This window comes from Vanessa cardui, chromosome 6, assembly GCF_905220365.1.
Source record: "Vanessa cardui chromosome 6, ilVanCard2.1, whole genome shotgun sequence".
In the NCBI taxonomy this organism is placed as follows: Eukaryota; Metazoa; Arthropoda; class Insecta; order Lepidoptera; family Nymphalidae; genus Vanessa; species Vanessa cardui.
Genome location: NC_061128.1, coordinates 13,657,623 through 13,683,904, shown reverse-complemented (window position 1 = coordinate 13,683,904; position 26,282 = coordinate 13,657,623). Strand labels below are relative to the sequence as shown.

General features: G+C 33.2%; 1 protein-coding gene across 6 annotated transcripts in view; it reads left to right on the top strand.

Moving 5' to 3' along the window:
- LOC124530608 (afadin) overlaps positions 1 to 26,282 on the top strand; it is a 65,730-nt gene that overhangs the window by 14,490 nt on the left and 24,958 nt on the right. For 4 of the 6 annotated variants that reach the window (XM_047104840.1, XM_047104841.1, XM_047104839.1 and 1 more), the window contains exons 3-9: positions 693 to 823; positions 3,489 to 3,597; positions 4,141 to 4,331; positions 6,032 to 6,188; positions 7,424 to 7,549; positions 8,335 to 8,492; positions 9,557 to 9,638. In XM_047104840.1, the coding sequence (XP_046960796.1) occupies positions 716 to 823; positions 3,489 to 3,597; positions 4,141 to 4,331; positions 6,032 to 6,188; positions 7,424 to 7,549; positions 8,335 to 8,492; positions 9,557 to 9,638 (931 nt within the window). In that variant the 5' untranslated portion in view covers positions 693 to 715. Of the gene's footprint in view, positions 1 to 692; positions 824 to 3,488; positions 3,598 to 4,140; positions 4,332 to 6,031; positions 6,189 to 7,423; positions 7,550 to 8,334; positions 8,493 to 9,556; positions 9,639 to 15,045; positions 15,080 to 15,257; positions 15,408 to 26,282 lie in introns of those variants that run through there. The other 2 variants (XM_047104845.1, XM_047104846.1) reach the window with 2 other exon arrangements.

Here is a 26,282-nt window from a genome sequence, read left to right as displayed (position 1 = left end):
TTCTGACAACGCCTATGACTGTGGTCGGTGATGACCACTTACCATGTGATATAATATATCCGTTTAACATCGTATCAGTGTTTTATATTGTTAGCGTTTCTATAGAAGCTGAAAATTTGTCGGATCACATTAAAATGTCTTATATAAATAAACAAGAGTGTATTTTCATAATGTGTTAATCAAAATGTTCGTCTGTATGGTTACGTTTTAACATAATCTGAAGCGTTTGTTTTGTCGAAATGGCGTTCCTTAATGGTAAATTCAATATATATTGAATGAAAATAACGCGTTATCGTATTTATCTAAATTATTTCGTTCATTATCTGTAGGTATGTCTACACCTAGGTGCGGCAGACTTAACTAAAATAATATTGGAGCAATTATATACTCTGCTAATAATATTATATAGTTAAATGTGTTGTGTTATTAATTTAGATTTTTATATTTTGCGTATATAAAATTTACATACTCTTTGAGTTTGATTGTTACAATCGGTTTTAATAGTTTTGACGTCTATTGTAGACGTTTAATTTGACAAAACATTATTTATTATTCTCACTGATTTGTACTAGGTACATATTTATAAAGGTATTTTATATATATAAAAATATAGAAGTCCCATGAATGTAGTGGTATTTGTAGAGTAATGCATACATATATCAAATGATAAATAATTGCACTATGTTTTCCAGGCAGTGCTTGATGCGGTGACAGGATGGACGCGGCGGACAAGCGGATGTTGGATCGCGAGGCGCTCCGCAACATGATCCAACAGTGGAACGCCAACCGCCTCGACTTGTTCGAACTCAGTGAGCCCAACGAGGTAAGCGATACGAGACTACGAGACTACGAGACTACGAGACTGCTTTATAGAAATATTTACTAACGTTGTATGTGTATATATTTGCTCGCTCGCTTTGTTTTGGAATTCATTGATAAAAATATTTAAAATTCTTATGTACTTCAGTTATTCAATAAGTAAACAATCTACTAATCTATCAATCTACTAAAACGTAAAAGATTGTTGGTTTGAATGCGCCAATCTTGGCTCAAATCAAATCAGACTTATTTCTTAAGTTTGTTAGTATTGGTGATGATATATAGTTAATATACTTTTCGCCAAAAGTCTTTGAGCGATGGTGATCACTTAGGTGTTTAATTTGCCCATCCGCCTATGTATTTAGTAAAAAATTGTTTTTTTAACACGCTATGATCTACGGGGGCGGAGCAGTAACGTTTAACGCGGATAAAACCTTGCGGAGCAGGTAGTGATCACTATTTTGAAGCAAAATTTTATTCACAGCCATTTAAGGCTTAGGCTTAAAAAGATACGTTGGAAAGAAATAAATGATGGACTGGTTATGCTAGGGATAGTAATTTCAAAAAAGGGAATTACTGAATAATATGACTACAGATAAAAAGGCATATATGAAACAAAACAAAAGTATGTTATCTTGTAAATATATTTGTATATGGAATAAGGGCTAGCATTTGATCGATCGAATATATTTTGTTGTTGTACAATAATATCGAAATATTAAAAATATGTAGTAATTTACATGTAATTTGTTGTTATCGCATGATATTTATAAACGTGAGTAATATGATAATAAAAAGTTTGCGTAGATAAAAGTTTGTCAGCATGCCTTATCGTACCAAGAACGGTCGAGATACGAACTCTTCCGCTCGCGTATTGTGGGGCTACCTTAGTTTTCATTGTTTACTTTGTCGCTCGGTTACAGGTTTCATAACAAAGGGACTATGTTGTAAAAATTCCTTTTATGTGACGTAGATGACTCTTCTGTCGGATCCAATGACATTTTAACTGTAAACACTATGTGTACTCACCAAATCATTGCGAAACTAACAACATGTGTGTGCTGAATTATATATTTACAAATAATAAAAAAACTGGCTGTCGTTTTTTTTGTATGTTTGGAGTAGTAGGAGTATTCCAAGAAACCTTTCGAGTACTAAAAAATTAACACTACCGCAGCAAAAAAAAACTTGTTTATTATAAAAGTTTTATTTATTATAAAAAATAGAAAAATAAACCTAACCTATATTGGGGTATTCGCAGTTTTTATTGCTGCGGTGGCGTGATTAACTAAGCTTCAACTTGAGCCTTAATTTGAATAAAATAAATTGAATATATTAAAACTTATTTAACTTAAACTTTACGAAAATATTAATTTCACGCATCGAAAATCGCTGCATATAGCTAGTAAGTCATAATCGACAAATAACAATCAATAAATACATTTAACATCTATATAAGCGATAAATAAAACATATTATCACACCTATAACTCTAAGCTGAAATGTTTTATAATATTATCGAGCACTCCTTGATAAATAGCGTAATTTAACCGCAACGTTTATGATAACAAACTATATTAATTTGACATATCATCTGATGACACTGTGTTAATAAAAACGATTATTGTATCGGTACAATAATCCAGGAATAGTTACTCTTGTAATTCTCATAATTAACCAGAGATTTTAAGGTCGATTGTGACTAATATCTTACAAAAGACAGATCTAAATCCACGAAACGATGTCAAATTTTCAAAAATGTTAATATTAGTTTAATCACTACATAGTATAAAACAAACTCGCTTTTGGTGTCCCTATATCCATATGTCTGCAAATTAATACTGTGTAACGGATTACGAGGCGGTTATTTTTAATAGATAAAGTGACAAACATAGACAATATAGTAAGGAAACATTGATAATTTTAGATGTTTCTAATATGATGTCGTTAATAAACAAATTCTGTAGTACATATATTAAGTATCAGCATTGCACCCATGCGAAACCGGACTGGGTCGCTAGTATATAAATATCGCGAAACCGTTAAAAGTGTATGCACATACACTAAACGTCAAATAATGTCCATGATATAAGAGGATATAATTATTATTTAGGGTTTGCGCAGCGAGTTAACTGCATAAAAAACCGATTTGGCAGACTTTTACAGCCGGACGCTTGTCTGACGTCACGTCTTTGGGAATGCTTTTGTTGCTGGATTGGATCCTCGCCAGTCGTATGGTTGAGCCGTTAAATTCTTGATCGATGAATGGTGTAAACTGTAATTTCCTTCCTTATCTCTTAGGAGCTCCACATAGTTAGTAGTGACTTTACCAGAATCACGGAGCACCTACATGGTGACTATTCAATACTTCTATATGTACTGATATATTTAATGATATTTATATTATAAATGCAACTGTAACTCTTTCTGAATGCAACGCTTTCACGGCCAAAATACTGCGTAAATTTGGTACGTTGGCTTGAACCCCAAGGACTAAGCTACTTTTTAACCGACTTAAAAATGAGGAGGTTATAAATTCGTCCGCATTATTTTATACCAACTGACGACAACCTCTAAGACGCAAAAGAAGTAGTAGGCGATATGTAGTTTCAGATAATGTAATGTCATTGTCAATTTCAAATAAAAAATGTGTATTGTTTGTGTTACAGAACTTGGAGTTCCATGGTGTTATGCGTTTCTACTTTCAAGATTCGGGTCAGAAGATAGCGACTAAGTGCATTCGTGTCGCCTCAGATGCCACTGTTAGTGATGTTATTGGTAAGTGCAAATATTCTTTACAGAAATGAACTATACACGCAAGGCTAAAATAAAATAGCTGACTATATTGTAATATTCTACACATGAAAAGATATCTTACGATATTCCTAATTGACTTACACGATATAGTTATATTTAAAGCTCCATCAGGATAGAATCTTAGAAGATCAATCTCAATCTTCAACAGAAAATTAAGGAAACATATATTAAACCAGTTATAGTGTTATTAATTTAAGCAAGTTAGCAAACGTGCAAATCGTAAAAATAAATTGTTATTAACAAAAAAAACGTTTAAAAGATTTATATTATTATTTTTTCCCTGATACCATTTTACCACTCTTTTAATTTATACCACTTTCTAAAATTTTGAAAATGGTAAAAAACTAACCGGATCCGAATAATAGCAAACAAACTGAAAGAAGAGTGATGCCATTTTCCTGTGTACTATTAAAAGACTACAAACAAACATTGGAATACGAATACCAACCAAACATATATTTTTCATATGAGATTAATCCTGTTGTTATTGTCGTTTATCTGCAGAAACGTTAATCGAGAAGTTCCGTCCGGACATGCGCATGCTGTCGCTGGGCTCGTACTCGCTGTGGGAGACGCACGGGCCGGACGACGAGCGCAAGCTGGAGCCGCACGAGAAGCCCCTACTCGTGCAGCTCAACTGGCACGCGGACGACCGCGAGGGCCGGTTCCTACTCAAGTGCCTTACGAACAATGAGGTAATTGACACATTGCACTTTCAAATACTTCAAATACCCTTGACAATCTCCATAATTACATGAACATTTCGATGGTATGGGTTTTAATTATAGAATAGGTTCTTCCCTTCTAAAGTTTGGTATTATTCAAATCGATTTATTATTTTGTTAGGCGTAGCTAAAAATACTATAAGCACTCAGCGTCACCTAAAATATTCCCGAGGAAGATTGTCGTTAAACTGACCATGAAATTCTATCAAAACTTTTTCCTTGAAGTCTTATTATAACTCGACAGCCGCTAATAATAATTAAAATAAATTGGATTAGAGCAAACGAAGGATAATGATGTCATTTTATATATGTATAAATAATAAATTTCGCAGGGTTTGTAGACCATAAAGTCCGATCATTAAAAAGTTTCGAACAATATAAACAAATATGACGGCTTGACGTAATCTGTCAAGGTCAGTCTATATATTTTCGCTAACGGAAGCTCCAGATTCCAAAATCGTCAGCTAACGAGAAAATATTTTTCACTTTTCTTTTAACAAGCTACATATAGGTTTTCACACTATTATCAGAGTGATATATTTTTATACAACTTTTTAACTTTGTAAACTAGCGTGTATTATTTTACATACTTATGTATTAACCGAGGCAAGTGTAGTTTTATTATACTCGTTAGCTGATTGTTATTTAGAAAGATATTGTTTTAAAGTGAAATGTTTCTAAAATGAAACGAATTTAACACGCTGTTACTATTTTTAAGTAAACGTTTCAATGTTCATGGTTCAAATTTCAATCAATGCTTTTCGTTTACGTAAGAAACTTAACTATACCTTACTAATGGACGCAGCGTAAATACTTACACACCAATTAGGTACAAACATTTTTGTTCATCAGTTATTTGAAATTTGAAATAATTATGCTAAGTTGTAACTTCTTTTAGTAAATTGATTTTTATACGTTAAGATTAATATTATAATATTTTTTATCATTAATGTCAATATCTAATTATAAGAAACAGTGTCATCAATCTCTGCTCTGTGTAAAATGTTCATGTTGATTGACATTTCATATATAAAATGACAATATTCTCAATTGAGCTAGAACCTCGTAGCCATAGCTTCATTATGATCTGAGTCAATAAGAGATTAATAAAGGATTTTAAATAAACAATACTTGAGGAACTAATTAAAAAACAAGTTTTGTAATTTAACAGAGAGTGTTGCATGTACAGAAATATAGTCCTTGTTGTGAGTTGTACTTTATTTCATTAAGATAATAATGAAAATGACTAGTTTGTCCGGATGAATATGTGTGAATCTGACCTTTTCTCGCACGTGATATTACTATGTGATAGACTAAACGTTCATAGTTACTAAGTGAGGCGATAAAATGTTCGTAAAAATATGGCAGTTCAACTTTTATCACATCGTTAGAAATCCATTATATTTTAAATTTAAACATTGATATATTTTAGTACCATTATTGATTTAACATTAGAGGTCTTGAGCAAGCATTAGAAAGACGTACTGTAAGAAAGTGATTTGACTGATAAGTATTTTCGTTACAAATAAAATCAAAATAAACTTTATTCAAGTAGGCTTTACACGCACTTTTGAGTCGTCATTTAACAATTAAGTGAAGCTACCACCGGTTCGGAAAGTAGATTCTACCGAGAAGAACCGGCAAGAAACTCATTAGTAACTCTTTTTCAGCTTCCGTTATCAACTGTGAACGAAAAAGCTGATCAAAACTTCAAACGAAAACTATCGAAACGAGAAAAGAAAGAGTTGAAGAAAAAGGAGAAGCTGTCCCGTTTGAAATCTGATACGAATGATGAGAACCGTCCCGTCGCTGAAAAACTATACACAGGTATTTTATATTGAAGATTAACTGTCTAATCGCTCAATTACGATAGTGACGACCTCCGCGGTCGAGTGGTGTGTACACCGGTTTTCATGGGTACGCCACTCCGAGGTCCTGGGTTCGATTCCCGGCTGAGTCGGTGTAGATTACCATCTGTGTTGTCTTGGGTCTGGGTGTTTGTGGTACCGTCGTTACTTCTGATTTTCCATAACACAAGTGCTTTAGCTACTTACATTGGGATCAGAGTAATGTTATAAAAAAAAAAGAAAGAAATTAGATTGTGTGATGTTAATTTACTGTCATTAAAATTGGTTGATGTTCGATAACGGTCTAGTACGATACAACTTGGATGTAGCATCGGCAAATTCAATGAAACCGATTACTGCCGATTCATACAACCAATAGAAATAGTTTCTTATCGCGCCACTCGACGCTATGCGTCGCTATAGATTCGCGCGTCAGTTCCACTCGAGACAGCAAGTCAAATTGACGAATATATTCGGTCATATGACATTACAAGTTATTACGTTTGTGTAAACATCTTACTCAAATAACAAATAAATGTGGATAATTTGAGATAGCGTACTTAATCCCGATGTGATCGTTTTTACGAACTTTGCCGATGCTTCATCTTAGTTGTGTCGTACTATACATTGTTTTATACTGAGTCACAGTTGTTAGTAATGACTCGACCGCATGGTTTGGCGATTTGTTTAATTAGTTGCGAGTAAAAGTAAGCTTCCTATTCAATCCTATTCAACAACACAAATCGTAAAGCATTAGAATCAGTCGCGACGATTCAGCGTCACTTGAAGTCACAGAAAAGTGTACATAATTGAGGTTTTGTAACTCGTTGTAGCAACAACAGCCTGTAAATTCCCACTGCTGGGCTAAAGACCTCCTCTCCCTACGAGGAGAAGGTTTGGAACATATTCCACCACGCTGTTCCAATGCGGGTTGGTGGAATACACATGTGGCAGAATTTCTATGAAATTTGTCACATGCAGGTTTCCTCACGATGTTTTTCTTCACCGCTGAGCACGAGATGAATTATAAAGACAAATTAAGCACATGAGTCAGCGGTGCTTGCCTGGGTTTGAACCCGCAATCATCGGTTAAGATGCACGCGTTCTAACCACTGGGCCATCTCGACTCGTTGTAAATACAATAAATTTGTTTCTTGCCGATTGGAAAAGTATTGAAGTGCAATAAAACAATGGTCTTCCGACATGTGTGCGCAGAGCTGCCGGAGACGTCGTTCACGCGCAGCATCAGCAACCCCGAGGCCGTGATGCGGCGCCGGCGCCAGCAGAAGCTCGAGCGCAAGCTGCAGCAGTTCCGCTCCAAGGACGGCGGGCCCGACACCGGTAACACACTCAGTCGAGAGGAGGAAGGATATATTGATCGACTTATAGTGATCATTTTATTATTAAGGATAGATATTAAGAATCCTTCTTCTTTCGTCCAGGGCTCTGTAGTTCGAGATAAGGACGAATAATATTATAGTGATCATTTTATTATTAAGGATAGATGCTAAGAATCCTTCCTTTTCGTTCAGGACTCTGTAATAATATTATTTAAGATATTATTTATCATCTTTTAAATATAATTCTGTCCCATGAAATATGATGTTCACTTTTTTCTTATAAGTAAGAAGAAATTGATAAAGTACTTAGCGAGGTTATTAGACTCTGTAGGAACTTCTCAAATATTTATAAAAAACAATACTCTGTTTTATGTAAGCAAACAATTGAAATATTATACCCTTTTTTTGTTTGTTTACTAATAATTAATATTTTTATAATAAGCATTTATTTTATAACATGCATTTACTTGGTGGCTTTGTGCAAGCCCGTCTGGGTAGTACGGTAGTGGGTAGTACCACCCACTCATCAGTTATTCTACCGCCAAATAACAGTACTCAGTATTGTTGTGTACCGGTCTGAAGGGTGAGGCGAGCCAGTGTAACTACAGGCACAAGGGACATAACATCTTAGTTTCCAAGATGTTGGCATATTGACGATGTAAGGAATAGTTAATATTTCTTACATCGTCATGACTACTTACCATCAGGTGCCAACCAATACCATAAAAAAAAGCACAATGTCAGTCGTTTCTGCTTGCGCTGACGTGTCTCACCCCCCCCCCCCAGGTGGCACGCTGAAGATCTACGGGTCGTCGCTGTGCGCCGACGTGCCGTACAAGACGCTGCTGCTGTCCGTGGGCGACACGGCGGCCGGCGTGCTGCGCGAGATGCTGGACAAGTACGGGCTGGCGCGACACGAGCCGCACCACTACTGCGTCGTGCAGGTAGGCTGGGAACCAATGACCTTTTATGTTTCTTTATATATGTATTCATTTTTGTAACGTTGACTTTTGAAACTTTTCGTTGCATTTTTGTTTAACATAATGTATGTATTAACGTATGTATGTATGATAACCAAATTAATCTCAAGTAAGTTGTGCAAGATCTGGTTTAGTACTATGTGCTATATTGTAGCTCGTAATAGCAATACTTAATATATATATGTGTTCCGGTTTAAAGAAAGAGTGATTAAGTGTACGATAGGTATAAGATCGAGAATTCCTAGGATGATAATTGGACAGTACTTACTATCAGTCGAGTCGAATTGGCCCAGTGGTTAGAACGCGTGCATCTTAACCGATGATTGCAGGTTCAAAGCCAGACAAGCACCGCTGATTCATGTGCTTAATTTGTCTTTATAATTCATCTCGTGCTCATCGGTGAAGGAAAACATCGTGAGGAAACCTGCATGTGACAAATTTCATAGAAATTCTGACACATGTGTATTCCACCAACCCGCATTGGAACAGCGTGGTGGAATTTGTTCCAAACCTTCTCCTCAAAGGGAGAGGAGGCCTTTAGCCCAGCAGTGGGAATTTATAGGCTGTTGTTGTTGTTTGTTGTTGTTGTATGTATTATATTATTATTAATTAATCTCAAATACGTTGTGCAAGATCGTCTAGCTTAGTACTATGTGCTATACTGTGGCTCGGAATAGCAATACTTAATATAAGTATCCGGTTTAAAGAAAGAGTGAGCAAGTGTAACGATTAGGTCATGTTCCTCGAACCTATGTTCGAGGAACATGACATCTAAAGTTCTCAAGGTTGATGACGCATCTGTGATATGAAAAAGAATTAATATTTATTAATTTACCAAAGTGTAGACAGTGGTAACCACTTACTATCAGGTGGCCCATTTACCGGTCCACCGACCACCTTCACTGTATATGACGTAGTGAGTAAAATCGTAATGATTGCCTAAAATTACCTACAATTAATTATATTTTTAAAATTATGATATTTCCAACTCGAGTCGTATATATTTTAACGGTAATTTCAAAATGCAGGTGGACACGACAGACAACTCGGAATATATCCTGGAAGACGACGAGTGTCCTCTCGCCATTGTGATGACGCATCCCCACCGCAGTGAGTACATGTCATTATACATTTTCGTCTACTTATTAGTAAGAAGGTTCAATTTCATTATGATTAAAAAAAAAAAAAACTAAAAAGGTAATTTTCAGCCAGCCAGTGGAACCTTACATTTACGAATGACAATTTTCTAACAGCTATGCTACATTATGCACTATAAAATCAATTCCTAAGTTCCTAAGTGGAACTACTTATATCTACTTTACTTCCGACGACACTGAATGAGAACTCGCCTCATTCAAAATGCCTATTTTTCGCAATTCATTATATTGGTCGATAATCTTCGTTGATATGAAACGGATAATAAAGCTTTACCAGCTAGTAACTAACATTGAATAGCTAACAATGTTATTGCGTTACATTAATTAAAATATATTTAATTTTCTTTGCTCGTATTTTATTAAAGTCCAAGAGTAATGTAGAACGTAGAGTTCAGTGTCACTTGCGCATTTGAATTAGTTGAGGAAAAACGCAATCTGATTGGGCGCGACGAATGGGATTGTTAAAAATTGAAGTATCATTGCGAAAGTATACAACTTGGGAATCATTTTAATAAAAATATTAGGAGCAACACATGCAGTAAAAATGAGATCTAAAAATCTACCTATAAACCTCTTTCGAACAAAATAATGAATTTGAAGAAGTTATTCCCAAAGGAACATAAAAAAATATAGCATTCAAATTGACAACCTCCTTCTTTTTTATATGCCTTAAAATGACAATCTTAGTAATTTCCGTTCAGTGCTGTTACAGCGGTAAAATTATGGCTGTATTATGACTGTACTAATTTACATTTACGGTATTGATCATATTTATAATATACAATTGTCAAATGCTGTCGTTACGATTTTCCGAATATATGGTAATTAGTGTGACAAAGTTGCACGTTGCCAGATCGACTATTAATATGTAGTAAAAATAATATATGCAATGTATAATATATGTAATAATATGCGATGGTAACATTATCACATACATACAATATAATAGTTTTATTATACACCTATAGTTAATCCATTTTACGGCTAATAGCAAAGCTATCGAGCTACTTACTACTACCATAACAGGAAAAAGCCAAATGAACAACATTTGACAGCAAATAAACGCGATATTGGTTTAAAGCTTGATTAATCTATGAAGCGAATATTAAGGATTTACGAAACTGTGAAAAGTGGGAATACTGTTAAGTGTAATAGTGTTGAATTATAAATAAATATAAATTGATCATACGCTCTTTGTAGCGCATGGAATATGCAAATCTAAGGTTTATTATCTATTTTCCTAGTTTAATAGTCAAAGTCAAAAATTATTGTTTGTGTCTTAATTTAATAGTTTTAGCACGAAGGTTATTTTAATATTTGGTTTGATAAGTGATATCAATGTATATGTGAATGTAAGTAATATACATGAATGATAAAAACATAGAAACTTAAACTTCTGCCGGTTAAAATTTAAGGCAAAATCGATCTTTACGTATATTATGTTCAAGACCGTAACGGCTCGTAAACGGCTCATAAATATATATGTTTATAGGAGAAGGTAAAAATTATTACACTACGATTGTTCCCCAGCGGGTTTGTGGGTAAATGGGACAGAATCACATAAAATGTTAGTGGAACTCACAATGTTTTTCTTCTGAGTCGAATTTTTAGTATTGCGAAAAACCGCCTTTTCGTAATACGTCAACAGTACTGTCACCTTATACATTCATTATTGACATATTAACAAATTGTTAATTAATACATTTGTATTCGTTTTTGTTTATTAACTATAATGCACAAGTTTATATGTAGTTTTTATATTCAAGTAAATATTAGTTATATATACCAATTATAAAAATTCGAAAAAAAGTAACTCATATTATAAATTCTACTACTATAAGTTTGATTATTTGTTTGTTACGTTTAACTACTCAATTGTTTATCATAAAATTTCGTATAGACGTCGTCAAGGGTACAGACAATGACAGTGTACCAGTCACCCCCCCCCCCTCCTTGCTCACTATGTATGAGATATGTATATAACAGCGCTGGCATTTAAACAATTTTTGCTTTTAGTTGTTTGTCATTGACTTGTGCTTATTTGAATTTTAATGAATTTCATGTTACGGTTCCCGCATGAATTATATATATCAAAGTTGTTACAGTAAAGTTAATGAATACACTCTGAAATATAAAATATTCTCTCAATTTATATTCAAATTACCGACGCCATGTCGTATCATAACTCGATACATTATTTATTAGTTCTATCAATTTTGCAAGTGTTTAAAATATATAAAAATATGAAATAAATGTATCTGTTATTCTTTTTGATACTTCTAAGTAGTATTTGAGCGGAAGCTGCATTTATTTCATCTGTAAACGTTTATCCTATATTCTACTAATACTATAATTGCCAAAGTTGTGAGGATGTATGTATATATGTTTGTTACTCTTTCACGAAAAAACTACTGAATGGATTTGGATGTAATTTTTCTTTAATATAGGTTATACATCAGAATAACACGTAGGCTACAATTTATAATGATTTTATGTAATTTGGTCATAATATAACGAGATTAGAGTCATATCAAGTACCCGTGCGAAGCCGGGTCGGGTCGCTAGTACTTAATAAACAAATCAAAAGTATCTCTAAGCAAAAGTATCTCGCCGTCAGTACGCATTCGAAACGGTTTTTATCAATAAACAGAACGATTCAAGTGGAAGGTTTTAAGAAACTGAGTATTTAAACTTTCATAGGGAAAGATGAGATTTCTTTTTATGTGAAAGTTGTGTATCGTGTCTTACTGGGCGAATGTTATTTTTTTATACCCGATCCACATAAAACATCTAATCTTATTGATATTGAATACATTATTTTAGGTAATCGTTTCGTTAAAGACACTATACTATAAATAGTAAAGTAAAGTAACAGTTTATAAATGTCCCACTGCTGGGCTAAGGCCTCCTCTCCCATTAAGGAGAGTGTTTGGAACCTATTCCACCACGCTGTTCCAATGCGGGTTGGTGGAAATTAGACACATGCAGGTTTCCTTACGATGTTTTCCTTCACCGCCGAGCACGAGAAGAATTATAAACACAAATTAAGCACATACATATAGTGGTGCTTGCCTGGGTTTGAACCCGAAATCATCGGTTAAGATGCACGTGTTCAAACGACTGGGCCATCTCCGCTCCGATACTATTAATAATCAAAATATATGTACTTTATTCAAGTAGGCTTTTACAAGTACTTTTCATTCGTCAATTAACAACTATATTAAGTGAAGCTACCACCAATTCGGAAAGTAGATTCTACCGAGAAGAACCGGCAAGAAAATCAGTATTTATATAATATATTATAATAGTTCGATAATTTGTTTGATTATACCTGTTCAAGATGTATACATTAAAAAATGTCGATGTAGATAATACTATAAAGCTTTCTCCTTCGTCAAACTTCAGACAAGTCGCAATTAACAGGTGTTTGTGATAGTAATTAGTGATACGTAGGTATACGTGTGTATAGGAATTAGCAACTCTATTACCATAGCAATCGATATTTCATACGTTATAAAGCGATTACTTTTTTACACTACGATATTACAGTTTTCATATATCGGACTTTCATGCAGTTTTCGATCATTGGTGGATTGATGGATGAAGAAGGCTTAGCTGTATAATTGATTAGTTTTTTTTTGTAAATTGTCGTTAAGATCGGACGATCATTGTTGAAGATGACAAAACCATCCTTGACGGCAACGCGTAATATGAGAGTTATAAATAAACATTGGACAACATCACATACATTATTTTGATCCCGATTTAAGAAGCTAAAGTAGCTTAAAACACAAGTGGTGTTATGGAAAATCACAAATAACGAAGGTACCACAAACACCCAGAGCCAAGACAACGTAGAAAATTAGTGAACATTTTCTACATTGACTCATCCAGGAATCGAACCCGAGACCGTAAGGAGTGGCGTAATGTGTACCGGTACCGGTACCGGTTGGTGTACACATTATTGGACCACGGAGGTCTTTAAAAACGACGTCGTTGTTACAAATATTGCATTATAAACGTTTTATGTTCCCTAATTCTACCAGTGCGAAGTTGGGGCGAGTTGATAGTTATTTATATTAAAATGTTGAAGTCATAAAACTCCAAAGCTCGGCTTGAATGATACTGTTGCAGTAGTCGTTTTCTTTAGTAATGCTAATGAGAGGAGTGGCTAGTTTTCCACTACTGCTATACAAACTATGTACACCTCAATTTGGACGGTTTTACAGAGAGTGCCACTTAAACTTTCTTTTCTAAAATATAGGGCACAATACATCTTCGTTTATAATTCATTCGCATTTTGCAGCAATAGTAACTTAAAGACTTGAGCAATAACGATAAATAAACCTGTATTGATTCCGACATCTTAAACTAGTAATAATATTTAAGTAGCTCAACTATGTAATATATTTAGTATTTGCCACTTGTCCGTATAAATTTAGATTATAGAAGCCAAATTTCATTATTGTTTTAACTCAATTCGAATATATTCTAAACAAACTATTATCCAAATGGGAATAATTTGAATAGGACATAACTTACTTGACAAATACAGCCAAAGATAAACTATTCACAAGTCGCTAAATCACGAAGCACAAGACATTTCTTCGTCAATACTTGTAAGAGACTTACTTAATCGAAACTCAAACTCGAGTTCCTTTATACAATATAGAACTTTAAACTTACTTATTGATTTATAGTCAATCAACCATCAATACACCTTTTAAATAAAAATGCTTAAATAACTTATGTGACCTTTTACATTTAACTAATTTGAGTCCACTTTTAACGGTTGACGTTACTACACACATGATACGAATATCGTTAACGAGTGATTTGTAAGCAAAAGGCATGTACAATCTCTACTAAAACAACACGTTAATCTTATACCATCGTAGTTGATTACATATTTCATCGAGTGTACAAGGTTTGAATTAATTTTATTTTACCATACACCGTAAAGTTCTTGGCGCACGAAAAGTAATCCAAACTTTTAGTTTCACCTCTGATTAAACACGAGAACTCAGATATGCTCAACATGTTATGCAAGTTATTAACACCTGATTAATTTATGGAGTCGTTTTGACTTTAAGTACTAAAATATCCGTGTAGTCTAACAAGCTTCGGTTATCATTCTGAATCGGCCGTCACACATCCGTCGACCGTATCATCGATACGAGCCAGTCGTAGAGCGAAGCTAGTTTTTCTCAGTCTGTGGTCATGGCAAAGTTATTCGCGCGTAGACTTCTGGAACGAACAATGCTCGTTGCGGTTCACAATGGGAATACATCAACGGGAGAGCGCGGGCGGCAGGACGCGGCAGTCGTCTCGCAGACGTCGCGCCGCGTGCCGCCCGCTCCGCGCGCCTTTCCGAAATGGATTGGGGCATTCGTCGTAAGTTGGAACAGAACAAGTATTCTTAGCGCTCGCGACTTTGCGTTCCAGCGGACTCGGTCGCTTCAGGCGCTGTCGCCGCGATCGAAGCCGATAGTAAACAAACGCATGTGGCACCACGGAGTAGTCCGACCGGTGTGCCCGCAGATGCCGGTCCACTTGCCTGTGTTGGTATTTTTAACTCGTTTCGCGGTTCGATGCCCGTTCGTTCGCCGAATCGATATGCATAATACCGTCCTTGAAGGTTTTACTTCGCCAAAGTTTATAAACGTGCCTATGATTCCTTAGGGCCATAAGTTTAGATCGTACGAACTTTCGCCGCACACTCGTAAGTCACAAACTTGTTTTGAACTTTGCTACGCATGATTTCGTTCACTTTCTTATCTTCGGCCACTTTCTAATTCACAGTTTATCGTTGCCAATAAAAAGGTCGCAAATGTAATCGCGAACCAGTTTTATTTGCCTCGACAAAGGACACTTTATAGACCACTAAAACGGCGTCTACGAGTAATTGACCTTTAGCTTTGGCGAGATCATCTCTAATGTAACTTTGTATGTACGCTCGGAGCTATAGTGCAAACTACAACACCATGTCACTATTCTTCGTGAATACTGTAACAATATAGTTTTCGAGTATTTGATTGATTTATTTTTAACCGACTTTTGTAATAGTACGTCTTGCTTTATTGCAATCAGTATTGTGCTTTTATGCTTCTTCTTAATTCGCTTTGTTATTAACGCCTAGATAACTTACTTTTAAGCATTAATATATCTTAGAAGTATTACTAGATTTCGGAGTGATTATCGTTTATTAAAATATCAAAGAGACCACTGTATTACATTTGTATATACACATATACATAATATGTTAAATTAGTAGATATTCATCACTTTGATAGGGAAATGAAATTCCATTCGTATATCGCAAAGTACTTGATGTATGATTCCAATAAACGTTTGATACATGTATTTATTTCTAGCATAAATTACAAGAAGAATGTCCACAGGTATTTGACCCAATAACCGTATAAAACCAAGACAAATAGGTCGTATATTAGGTCGGAAACAAGCCCACGGAAAATAGATGCTTTGTAACTAATTTTATTCTACTACAAATAACCGAACAAGGTTCTAAATATGTAGCCAGAGGTACATAACGAGTAAATACTGTTGCAAATGGTGTTTTTGCGTTTCCTTCGTTGCTTTGTCAAAGCAATTATTGTATGATAGATGAGTTGAAAAGAGTTCTGGCGATTGGTTGATTTTGTGTGACTAAATGGTATTGTCGTTTCAAATCTGTTTACAATTGTATTAAGTTATGGTAATTACGAAATCCTATTGTAGTTTATATATCTGATGAATAAGTAAGTGATCATATACCGGAAAAGATCAAAATATGCAATAATATAACAACAGCCTGTAAATTCCCACTGCTGGGCTAAAGGCCTCCTCTCCCTTTAAGAAAAAGGTTTGGAACATATTCCACCACGCTGTTCCAATGCGGGTTGGTGGAATACACATGTGGCAGAATTTCTATGAAATTTGTCACATGCAGGTTTCCTCACGATGTTTTCCTTCACCGCCGAGCACGAGATGAATTATAAAGACACATGAATCAGCGGTGCTTGTCTGGGTTTTAACGCGCAATCATCGGTTAAGATGCAAACGTTCTAACCACTGGGCCATCTCTGCTCTTTATACAATAATATCGGGATGTAATATACTCGATATTGCTTAATGTAGATATTACTGCGTTTGTCACGCTGAGAGTCAGAGCTAAATCAATTTTACATTGTTATTTTCAATGTAAATTTGATTATAATATATTTATTTATTAACCAATATCCGCTCGCAGTTGCAAGTATATTTGAGCGGTACAACATTACATACTGATTTAAAAAAATATATCAGTACCTATATCGCAAAAAAAATCTCATTAATAAGTTCATCTAAGTTTCAACCTACCATGTGTTATTACTCCCCTTTCTCAAAAGAAAAGGGGCTGCTTTGTTACTATAAAATAGCTCGTTTAATCTTGACTGACTTGACTTGACTTAACCTGTATTAGTAATAATTATTTGATTATTACGAAATTATAGCGGTGCTATAAAAATCAAGTTCCAGGAACTACAAGTAACTTAATAATTTCATAAAGTATATCCTGTAAAAATATGCAGTGTATAAATATTACATACGATATGTCTATTTATGTTATATGTTATAAAGATTTTGTTAACATAATGCGTGCTACTGATATATGTCTATAGCGGTTTTTAAAGGGATATTTTTACTACTATATTTTTATTAAAATTATTTGAAAGTAAGTTGGTTATATTTAGGTTGAAAAACTCATTTATTCTTAAAATCAATACATTTCTAAACCAGCCATAGGTTCTGACTTTGTATCATGTTAAGCGTCTTATGCCTGCAGTGACCTTTACAACCGGGTATTATTAATACAATGTTGCTTTTTGGTGGTAGGATAACGTATTACTTAAAGGGTGATTTAGTATTAAGAATCACTTCGTGTTTTGAATTATAAATAAAAATGTTTCGTAGGTTTGAATTATCACAAGTCTGTATAAGGTCTCGACAAAATAAGCCAAAACAAATATACATGTATATGAAATTGTAAGTCTTATTTTAATACTAGTTTCTAGTACTATAATGTTCTTGGGATATAATATTTTATTCTAGCGTCGAGTCTTACAGCGTGATTATGAGCACGGAGATTTCTCACAATATCGTTTTAACTCGTATACATTTCGAGATAACAAATATACTTCGTTTTAATTAAAAAACTAAACTAACTCGACGGTGAGCTTCGCTGAAATTCAGACTTATTATCTCGCGATAATTATAATCCACTGTGAATAATCCTTTTAAAATATTTTATTTCATTTCCATTAAAATTTAAAATTCAAATATGAAAGTTACAAAATCCAAAGCTATATTAATGTCATACGAATTTTAAATACTTTTAGAAATATTCGGTAACGTTTTTTTGATTTCAAAGCCAATTAAACGTATGATGTGATGTTATTCATCATTTATCTTTCGATTTTCGTAAAATATCTGCATATGAACATGTATTTTTTTAATGTCAATAATAGTTGTTAATTATGGTGACAGGAGTTATGGTTATAGTTAATAGTTTTCAATGAGCGGGTATACAACGCAACGGACGTGCGGAGTGACCGGGAATCTTGATAGAAGATCCTATCTCGGCGACGTGACGTGAAAGCAAGCGAAGCATTGATCTACAGAAGGGATGAACTGTCTCCGTCAGTACACCCCATTTCTTCGAAATAATATAAAATATACACCATAGAATTATTAATACAGTTCTTGTATGGCTGACACGCAATCTATTCGTTACTTAAAATCATTATACCCAGTAATTAAGTACAATCAAGAGTTTTAAGTTATTGAATTCTCATATACGTGTAATAAATTTTCGTGGAAACATTGCGTGTTGAAGGATATTATTAAAGTAATGACAGAATGAAACGATAGCAGTCAGGTTTCAAATATAAATATGAATAAAAATACACAACGTTTGCGAAAAAAAAACGAACATTTTTATGACTTTTGACTTCCGGTTCTTCTCAGATGTGGGTTTATTTCCGAACGAGTAGAATGATTTTTGATAATCAATAAGTAATCGAAATGCTTCTATATTGTATAACAATTGGATTATTATTAATATTTAAATATTGTGCAGTTCAAATGTGGAAAAAGATTTTTTTTCTATTTTTTTATTTATTTTCTGCAAAGTGCTACAACCTTTTTCGATTATTTTTAGAACAAAAGATCGTGGGCAAAGTGTGAGTCTCCATTATTTGACTGTGTTTGTTAATAATATAAATAGAATGATATTAATTTGTGTTATACACAGTCACTATTTAATTATTATAAACACGCTGATTACTTTAAAAGCTTCTATTAAATTAAGCTGTATTATACGACCTCATTTTATATATACAACACGTGCATTTTTAATTGAGTAGTTAGCCCTTATTAGATTCATATGACGTCTGCGAAACTTAATTAACTTTCAATACGTCTTAACTATAAATGTTTGTACCATTTCACAAATTAATTAAGTTAAATAATTTCGTGTATCTCCTTCTTTCAAACGTCAAATCAATGATGACTGAAAGAGATAAATCATTTTTTTTATTTATCTGAACATTAAGAAACATCGTTTTTAAGTTACTAGTAAAGTTCAATAGATAGTCATAACCTTAAAAATGCTATGCTGTACTAATGGAAAAGAATATTATTTTCAATTAAAAAAATATAAAATAGTACGATTATTAATTAGTAAATGAGCTTTTAATAACTAATTTTATTAAAAACTAATCAATTATATTATATAAGTTATTGGTTCTAAATTGTCATTGTTTATAAATAGGTAAAAAATTCTACAATTAAACTATGTTTTATTTAATTATATAATTTCGTATATTACAAGGTGAAACGTCACCACCGTCGTCGGTCGTAAAAAGCGGGTTATTTGTATCCAATATTCTCAGAGTCCCAAAACTACGTTGGAAACGTATCACGTCCCACTTTCGCAAAGGTCACGTCCTAACGTCTATTACGTTATGAGCTCGCTACTGTGCTAAGGATAATGGAAGATCATTTTATTTACACTGAAGTATACTTCAAAATAAAATACACGATTTTGTTACGATCCCGTAATATGATCTCCAATTACTTAATCTAGCAATATCTATAAAGATATCTGTTTTTTGAGGCGCATTTCAAAAATCAGCTGTTTTTTTCTTTTTGCCTTTATTTATGCTATAACAAATTTAATGTTGCTAAAAATTATTTATCTTTTTTGATTGAATGTTGTTTTGTGCTGCCATAGATTCTACCACTAAAACAATATTTTTATATAAGTTATATGTATTGCTCATTGTAAAGTAAATTGTAAGGTTATTTATCTATATATATAAAATAACATGTCCTGACAGACTGATTCATTATCAAGCGTAAGATATGAAATTGAGGGCCACGAAATTTGATTAGAAGGATTATTGTCTTAAGTAGATATACACTAAGGAAGGAATTTTGGCAATTCTACCTCTAATGGGGTGAAATAAGGGTTGAAAGTTTGTATGGAAGTCCGTCATTTTTTGAACTAAAAACATGAAATGAAAACACCCATGTGGTATACAAAAAGGTTTATATTAACGTAATATTTTAAGTTAATCTGTAAATATATCCAGTTTAACCGAGGATGACTGCTATTGAGTACTAAAGTTCTTTAACCTGATATGAAAAAGTTTTTTGGATAAACATTATCATCACTAACTAATATGACTTTGTATTTTTTAAATGTTGAAAAAGAGTAACTACTGAGTTTCTTGCCGGTTCTTCTCAGTAGAATCTACTTTCCGAACCGGTGGTAGCTTCACTTAATTGTAAAATGACGATTCAAAAGTGCTTGTAAAAGCCTACTTGAATAAAGTTTATTTTGATTTGATTTGATATATATAATTTAACGTGTGACGTAGTCACGACAACTCGCAACTGGATCTGCTAGTATTAAATAAATGCAAATAGAGATGATACTGTATTTTTTACCTGTCAAAGTGAAGCAAAAAGCGAAGATATGATTTTAGCACTCTCACTTTTATTATAGTCGAAGTCTATTTCTCATATTTTGAAAAATGATACGCCAGCTTCGTCTTAAGTGCTTCTGTTCGCTTATAGTTGTGTGCAGACATATTAGATATAACATCGTAACTGGCATAAGACGCCTAAGAAAAACAATCCAAAAAAGGATTTTATTTTAAAATACCAATGAATATGTATTTTATTCAAGTAAACCTTACTATAAATGTTTTTTAATTGTAAACATTTTTAACACTACCATCGTTTCGAAAAGTAGTATCTAAAGAGAAGAAACGGCAAGAAATTCGTAAATAGTTGCTCTTTTCAAATAATCAGATTTATAATGATGTTAGTATTCATAAGACAGGTAACTTTTTAAATTATAAAATGTCTTCTTAAAACATTATATTATACATTAATTACCGCTAAGACTTTAGTAATATATCTGAATATTTTATTAATGAATCAAAATTATATTTTTCTATTCGTAATATGCTCAATTTTTGACATACGATTTCTTGCACTAATAATAACGCATTATGTCTGCATATGTTGAATAATATATTAAAATAGGTATTATTCATATGGTATCAAATCGTTCATATATTAGCATATTGTACATTTTGATAAGTCACAAATGATACATCTACCGTGGGAATTGAAAGCGGGAATAATAGAAGCAACATATTACAATAATGTTTACAATACTATATGTTTGTAGCAAAGTTTAATTGTATATAATGTGGTTAAAAATAGCAAGTACAAAAAACTTATATGTACTAACGAATCAAGTTCTTTGTAAAATCATTTGTTTGAAAATAACCTACAAAATACAGCCTTAAGAAATCCCGGAGTTTTTTAGGCATGCGAAAGAACCGTTAAGCCGTAAATACATGTACACCGTCTTATAGCCGTAGAAGTTTTTGTCTTAAAAGGTCACTTAACGTTAAAGTGAACGAGCTTTCTTCTCTCGAATGTTGCCAAAAATCCGATAAGTAACCTCTTAAGTAGGATACTCATAATAAAGTCTCTCTGGAACATCAAGGGAATAAGTAATTCTTGTAATGAGATTCACATCGCCCAAATTGACATGTGGCGTGCAAATTAACAAAGAGTAATTTAAATGAATTGATGCACTTTCTGAAAGTGAAATTAACTTTATAGTGTTCGCGTATATATTTGACTGAAGCTATTATAATTTTTTTGTATTTATATTTTAAATTAAAGACAAACTATGGAAATGTAGCTTCATTTCGTTTTATGCTGCAGCAGTGTTGAGTGGCTCTTGTATTCAGAATACCGCTCAGCAGATACTACTTGAACAAATTTCATTTTACATCATCCGTATTTTTTCCTAGACTAGATATTATTTGCTTATTAAAGGCGACGTTAAATCAGAACATTTAAAAATGTAAACGGATGCATCAGTCGACCTTTACAATGGAGGTCTTCTCAATTCGACATAATCGAACGTGCAGAGATCGTGTTATTCAATGACGTATTTGCTAGTAGTGACCTACTATTCTATGTTTATGGGCCGCACATTCATACATACTACATATGTGCATACATGGACAATGAACTAGCCACTCCTGCTGGTGGTCGATCGATGGTCTACTTTGAAATTATATTTAAACGAGTCATTTATTCCCCCTTTATTTTTTTAATGTCCAAAATATGTTATCGCTTGTTTCTCGAACATCTTTTGACTTCTCCCCCTGTCCTTTCAAATCATTTTACTATAAATACATAATATTTTGATAATTTCCCTCGAATCGAACCTTTATAAATATAAATTCCACGACATACCGAAAATATTTTTGGTATATTTCATAATTAATGTATTCCGTAATCGATTTTCCGTTCGTAAGTAAAGTTCATTGTTACGTTTTATTTGTCAATTAATTCGAATATTTAGGAAGACTATTGTAAATATGTAGTCGCTCGGTGGTGTTAAAGCAACAAGTCAGACAATTAGCTGAACCCCACGCGTCACGTAAATGTTATTCGAGCACGCACAAGGACATCGCATCAGGTCGTCACCCACCCAACACTATCGATATACTTGTAAACACGAACTATTCCTATAACTACTCATACGTGTGTGTATTCCTATGTGGATTTAAATATTTTCTTAGTCTATGTTTATGCCGTCTGGTATATTGTGAGTTTATTAAAGATAAAAGAAACCCCTTCGCCCACAGTATGATCTTTGAAAGTTTTTATTATTATCTTTACTTCGTTTCATTATACATTCCATCCAAAAACACGTTTAAATAATATTTTGATTTGTTATTAATTTGTTTCTGTGTAATATTTTTTTATTTCATTTGTACTTGTACACTACGTGCATATTAAAGCAGAGAAAGCTGAAAATTTTAATGTTTTACCTAGCCATTTTTATTTATTCGTACTTTCATGTAAAAGTTGTGTTATAGACTTACAGTACGCGAGCTAAGCTGGGACGGGTACGTAGTATATTAATGAGCTTAAATACTTATCCTTAAATAAAAATAAGCAGGGCCGGACGTTTTCCCGACAGGGAAAGATGCACGGGATGCGACTTTACATATGACATATAGATAAAAATGCCACCAACGTTTGAACTCATAGAATCAAATAATTGTCTTATGTTTTCACACTTAACAGAAGCATAACATGGGCACGTTGAATTTCCGATCTGGGTTATAACCGTAAAACATTTGATGGTAATCGTTAATACGTAGGTAGGTTTATCGCGTGTGTCATTGGACTGTCGACGCTGAGCTGGGAGGGTTTATTGGACGCGATAATAATCTCTTTTCGATCTCTGATTTATTTAACTAGTAATCAATTGCAGTCGTTTTGAAACAACACACACCTATTCAAGCGTTCATTCAGACGTTTGAAGGTTTTTACCTTTTTTTTGTTATTAAATGACGATACAAGTGGTCATGTTTAATTAAACGTATTAATGTTAAACAATAAAATTTTGCATCTTTTATTAATTGAAATATCTGCTGACTTTCATTAATTTTTCGCTTAGTGCTTAACTTTTTAAAAGCATCTCGTAAATTTGTTGATAATTAACTCTGTGCTTAGAGCTTTCATGTTTTATAATTTTTGTCAGTGTTTTTTTTATAAGTCATTAAAATTAAGTTCTTTATAATATTATTTTTCGTAATGAGAATATTTTAATTAATATTTAATGACACGACGATGCTTCGCCCGCAGATACAAAAATAGAGATACAAGTTATTATCAAATATCATTATTCTTTATAATTAAAAATGAACTTTATGCATTTTGCTCACCAGTAAAGGCTAGTAGTCGAATCTCCAAATGAAATGAACCATATCTAATCGTCTTGGCAAGCTGGAATGAGACGTCGAACGTGTCGATTGAACGAATTTGATGATTTACATATTATAAGTATGCATGAAGCAATACGCGCTAGGGTATCACGTTTGTTTTATGATAATTTATATTTTTAGGGATATAAAAAGAATAACATAGCTAGCAGGATGTTTGGGTGTAGATGCGAATTCGGTTGTGCCACGCTCCTAAAATAAATAACATTACAAATTCCCCAGCCTCTGTATAGATTTGTGTATTGTATATTTCAGTGTAATGTGACACAAGTGATCATAAATAAATATAAATAATATTATTCTGTAAATGCGGAAAAAACTGTTCATAATACTACAGAAAGTGAAACCTTTTTATTATTACATTTAGAATAGATGTATCGCCTTCCGCTACCAATTTTTCCACTTTTGATCTTATATAAACAAGGTAAACTTATGTCATATAATCGGTATTGAGACAACTGATCCCGTACTTTGCTAATACATCTCATCGAAAGCCCTACATATTATTTTCACGCTTTTATGTAAAAGTTTTATTAATAAAATATGTAATATCTGTATTGTAAATAAATTTATTGTCTTAGTTTTATAGTTAATGTATATTTTTTAAACAAAATTTGTTTGTATTATATCTAAAGATATACACGAACTTTTCAGCCGATATTTTGGACATTAATAAATCTTACGTGTTATCACTTAACGTATTATAAAATGAGGTCCTCACGTCCCGTCTGTATGCGATAAACTCGTACTACCGCACGGATTTTATACGGTTTTCACTAATGGACCCAGTGATTCATGAGGAAGGTTTAATTCATTAAAGTTTTGTGTAAGTAGCCTGAAGAGTCATGATTGTTGAATTTTATCGAAAAAAAAAATGAGATTTATATTATAACATAAAAAAATTATGTATCGAGCAAACATAGGGCTGATAGCTAGTAATATGTAATATGTAATTAAATAACGATTAACGAAAGCAAAGAAATATGCACTGCAAGCTTCTGTTATTTAAATTTAAGATATTGTACACGCTCAGTTATATAATCATGTCCTGATCGAGTCTCGGTCACATGAGTAAATATCAAATACTTGCCAACTTAGCACGATATAATCTAACGCACAAGTGCATTAAGTACCTATACCCCTAGCTCACATACCATATTATAATCGGATAGGCTTGTGTGCCTTCCCAGGAACCAGAGTATAACGCCTTCATAGCTCCAAATCGTTACTGTTTTATTTTTGAAATTATGTAATTGATTTTTATTGTAGGTTTTGATCATGAAAAAGAGCTTTTCAAGATAGAGGTTCATATGTATAATACATGCATATAACATAGGGTACAGAAAAGCCGAGAGTTTCCAAGCCAGTAAAAACAGGATTTTTTAAATTATATATTTTTTCTTTCTAAAAGTTATATATACACCCTTATTGTACTCGTGTCATGTCTACCGACATGAAGCATATTATATGTTTTTTTTTTATTATTAACAGTGAAAAGATAATAACGTATATGAATGTTTCATTAATAAATAATACGATTTGATTTAATATACAATTTGTTAATGAAATTTTAAGTGGATTCCAATAACGCTTTTAATAGGTCGTCGTTTTACCCCGTCCTCGAGGACGACATCAATAACGATCATTGATAATAATTGTGCTCGAATTGAATCTGATTAAAATAGTTTTTTTCCATTGTGTATTAATGGTAGAAATGTAAGAGAACTTTAAATTTCGAATGTTTTTTTTAATCATTCTTGCTAAATGTAATCTTATGTTCGAGGTACAAAATTTTCAGTGCAATAACTTAAAATGTCTGCCTTAAAAATATTATACCTTTGTTTGTATACGCAATCGACAAACTTGTATATATTTAAGAGCCGACACTGCCCGGTGGCCAGAACACGTTAATCGTATCCGAAGATTCAAACCGAGCAAGCATCACAGAGTTTGATATGTTTCGGTTAATGCTTGAAATGTTGGATAGAGATTACCCAATAGGACGCGTGCATCTTCATCGATTATTCAAAGCACCAAAAATTGTGTATGTGCTTCTTTAGGTTTAAAATATCGCGAGGCTACCTGCATGTGTCTAATTTCAACGATATTCTGCTACATGTCTATCAACCATCCCGTAAGGAGTAGCTTGATAAAATATATAACTTGGTATAATCTCCAAACCTTCTCTAAATGATGAGTTAATGAGCCTTAGTCCAGCAAATTGT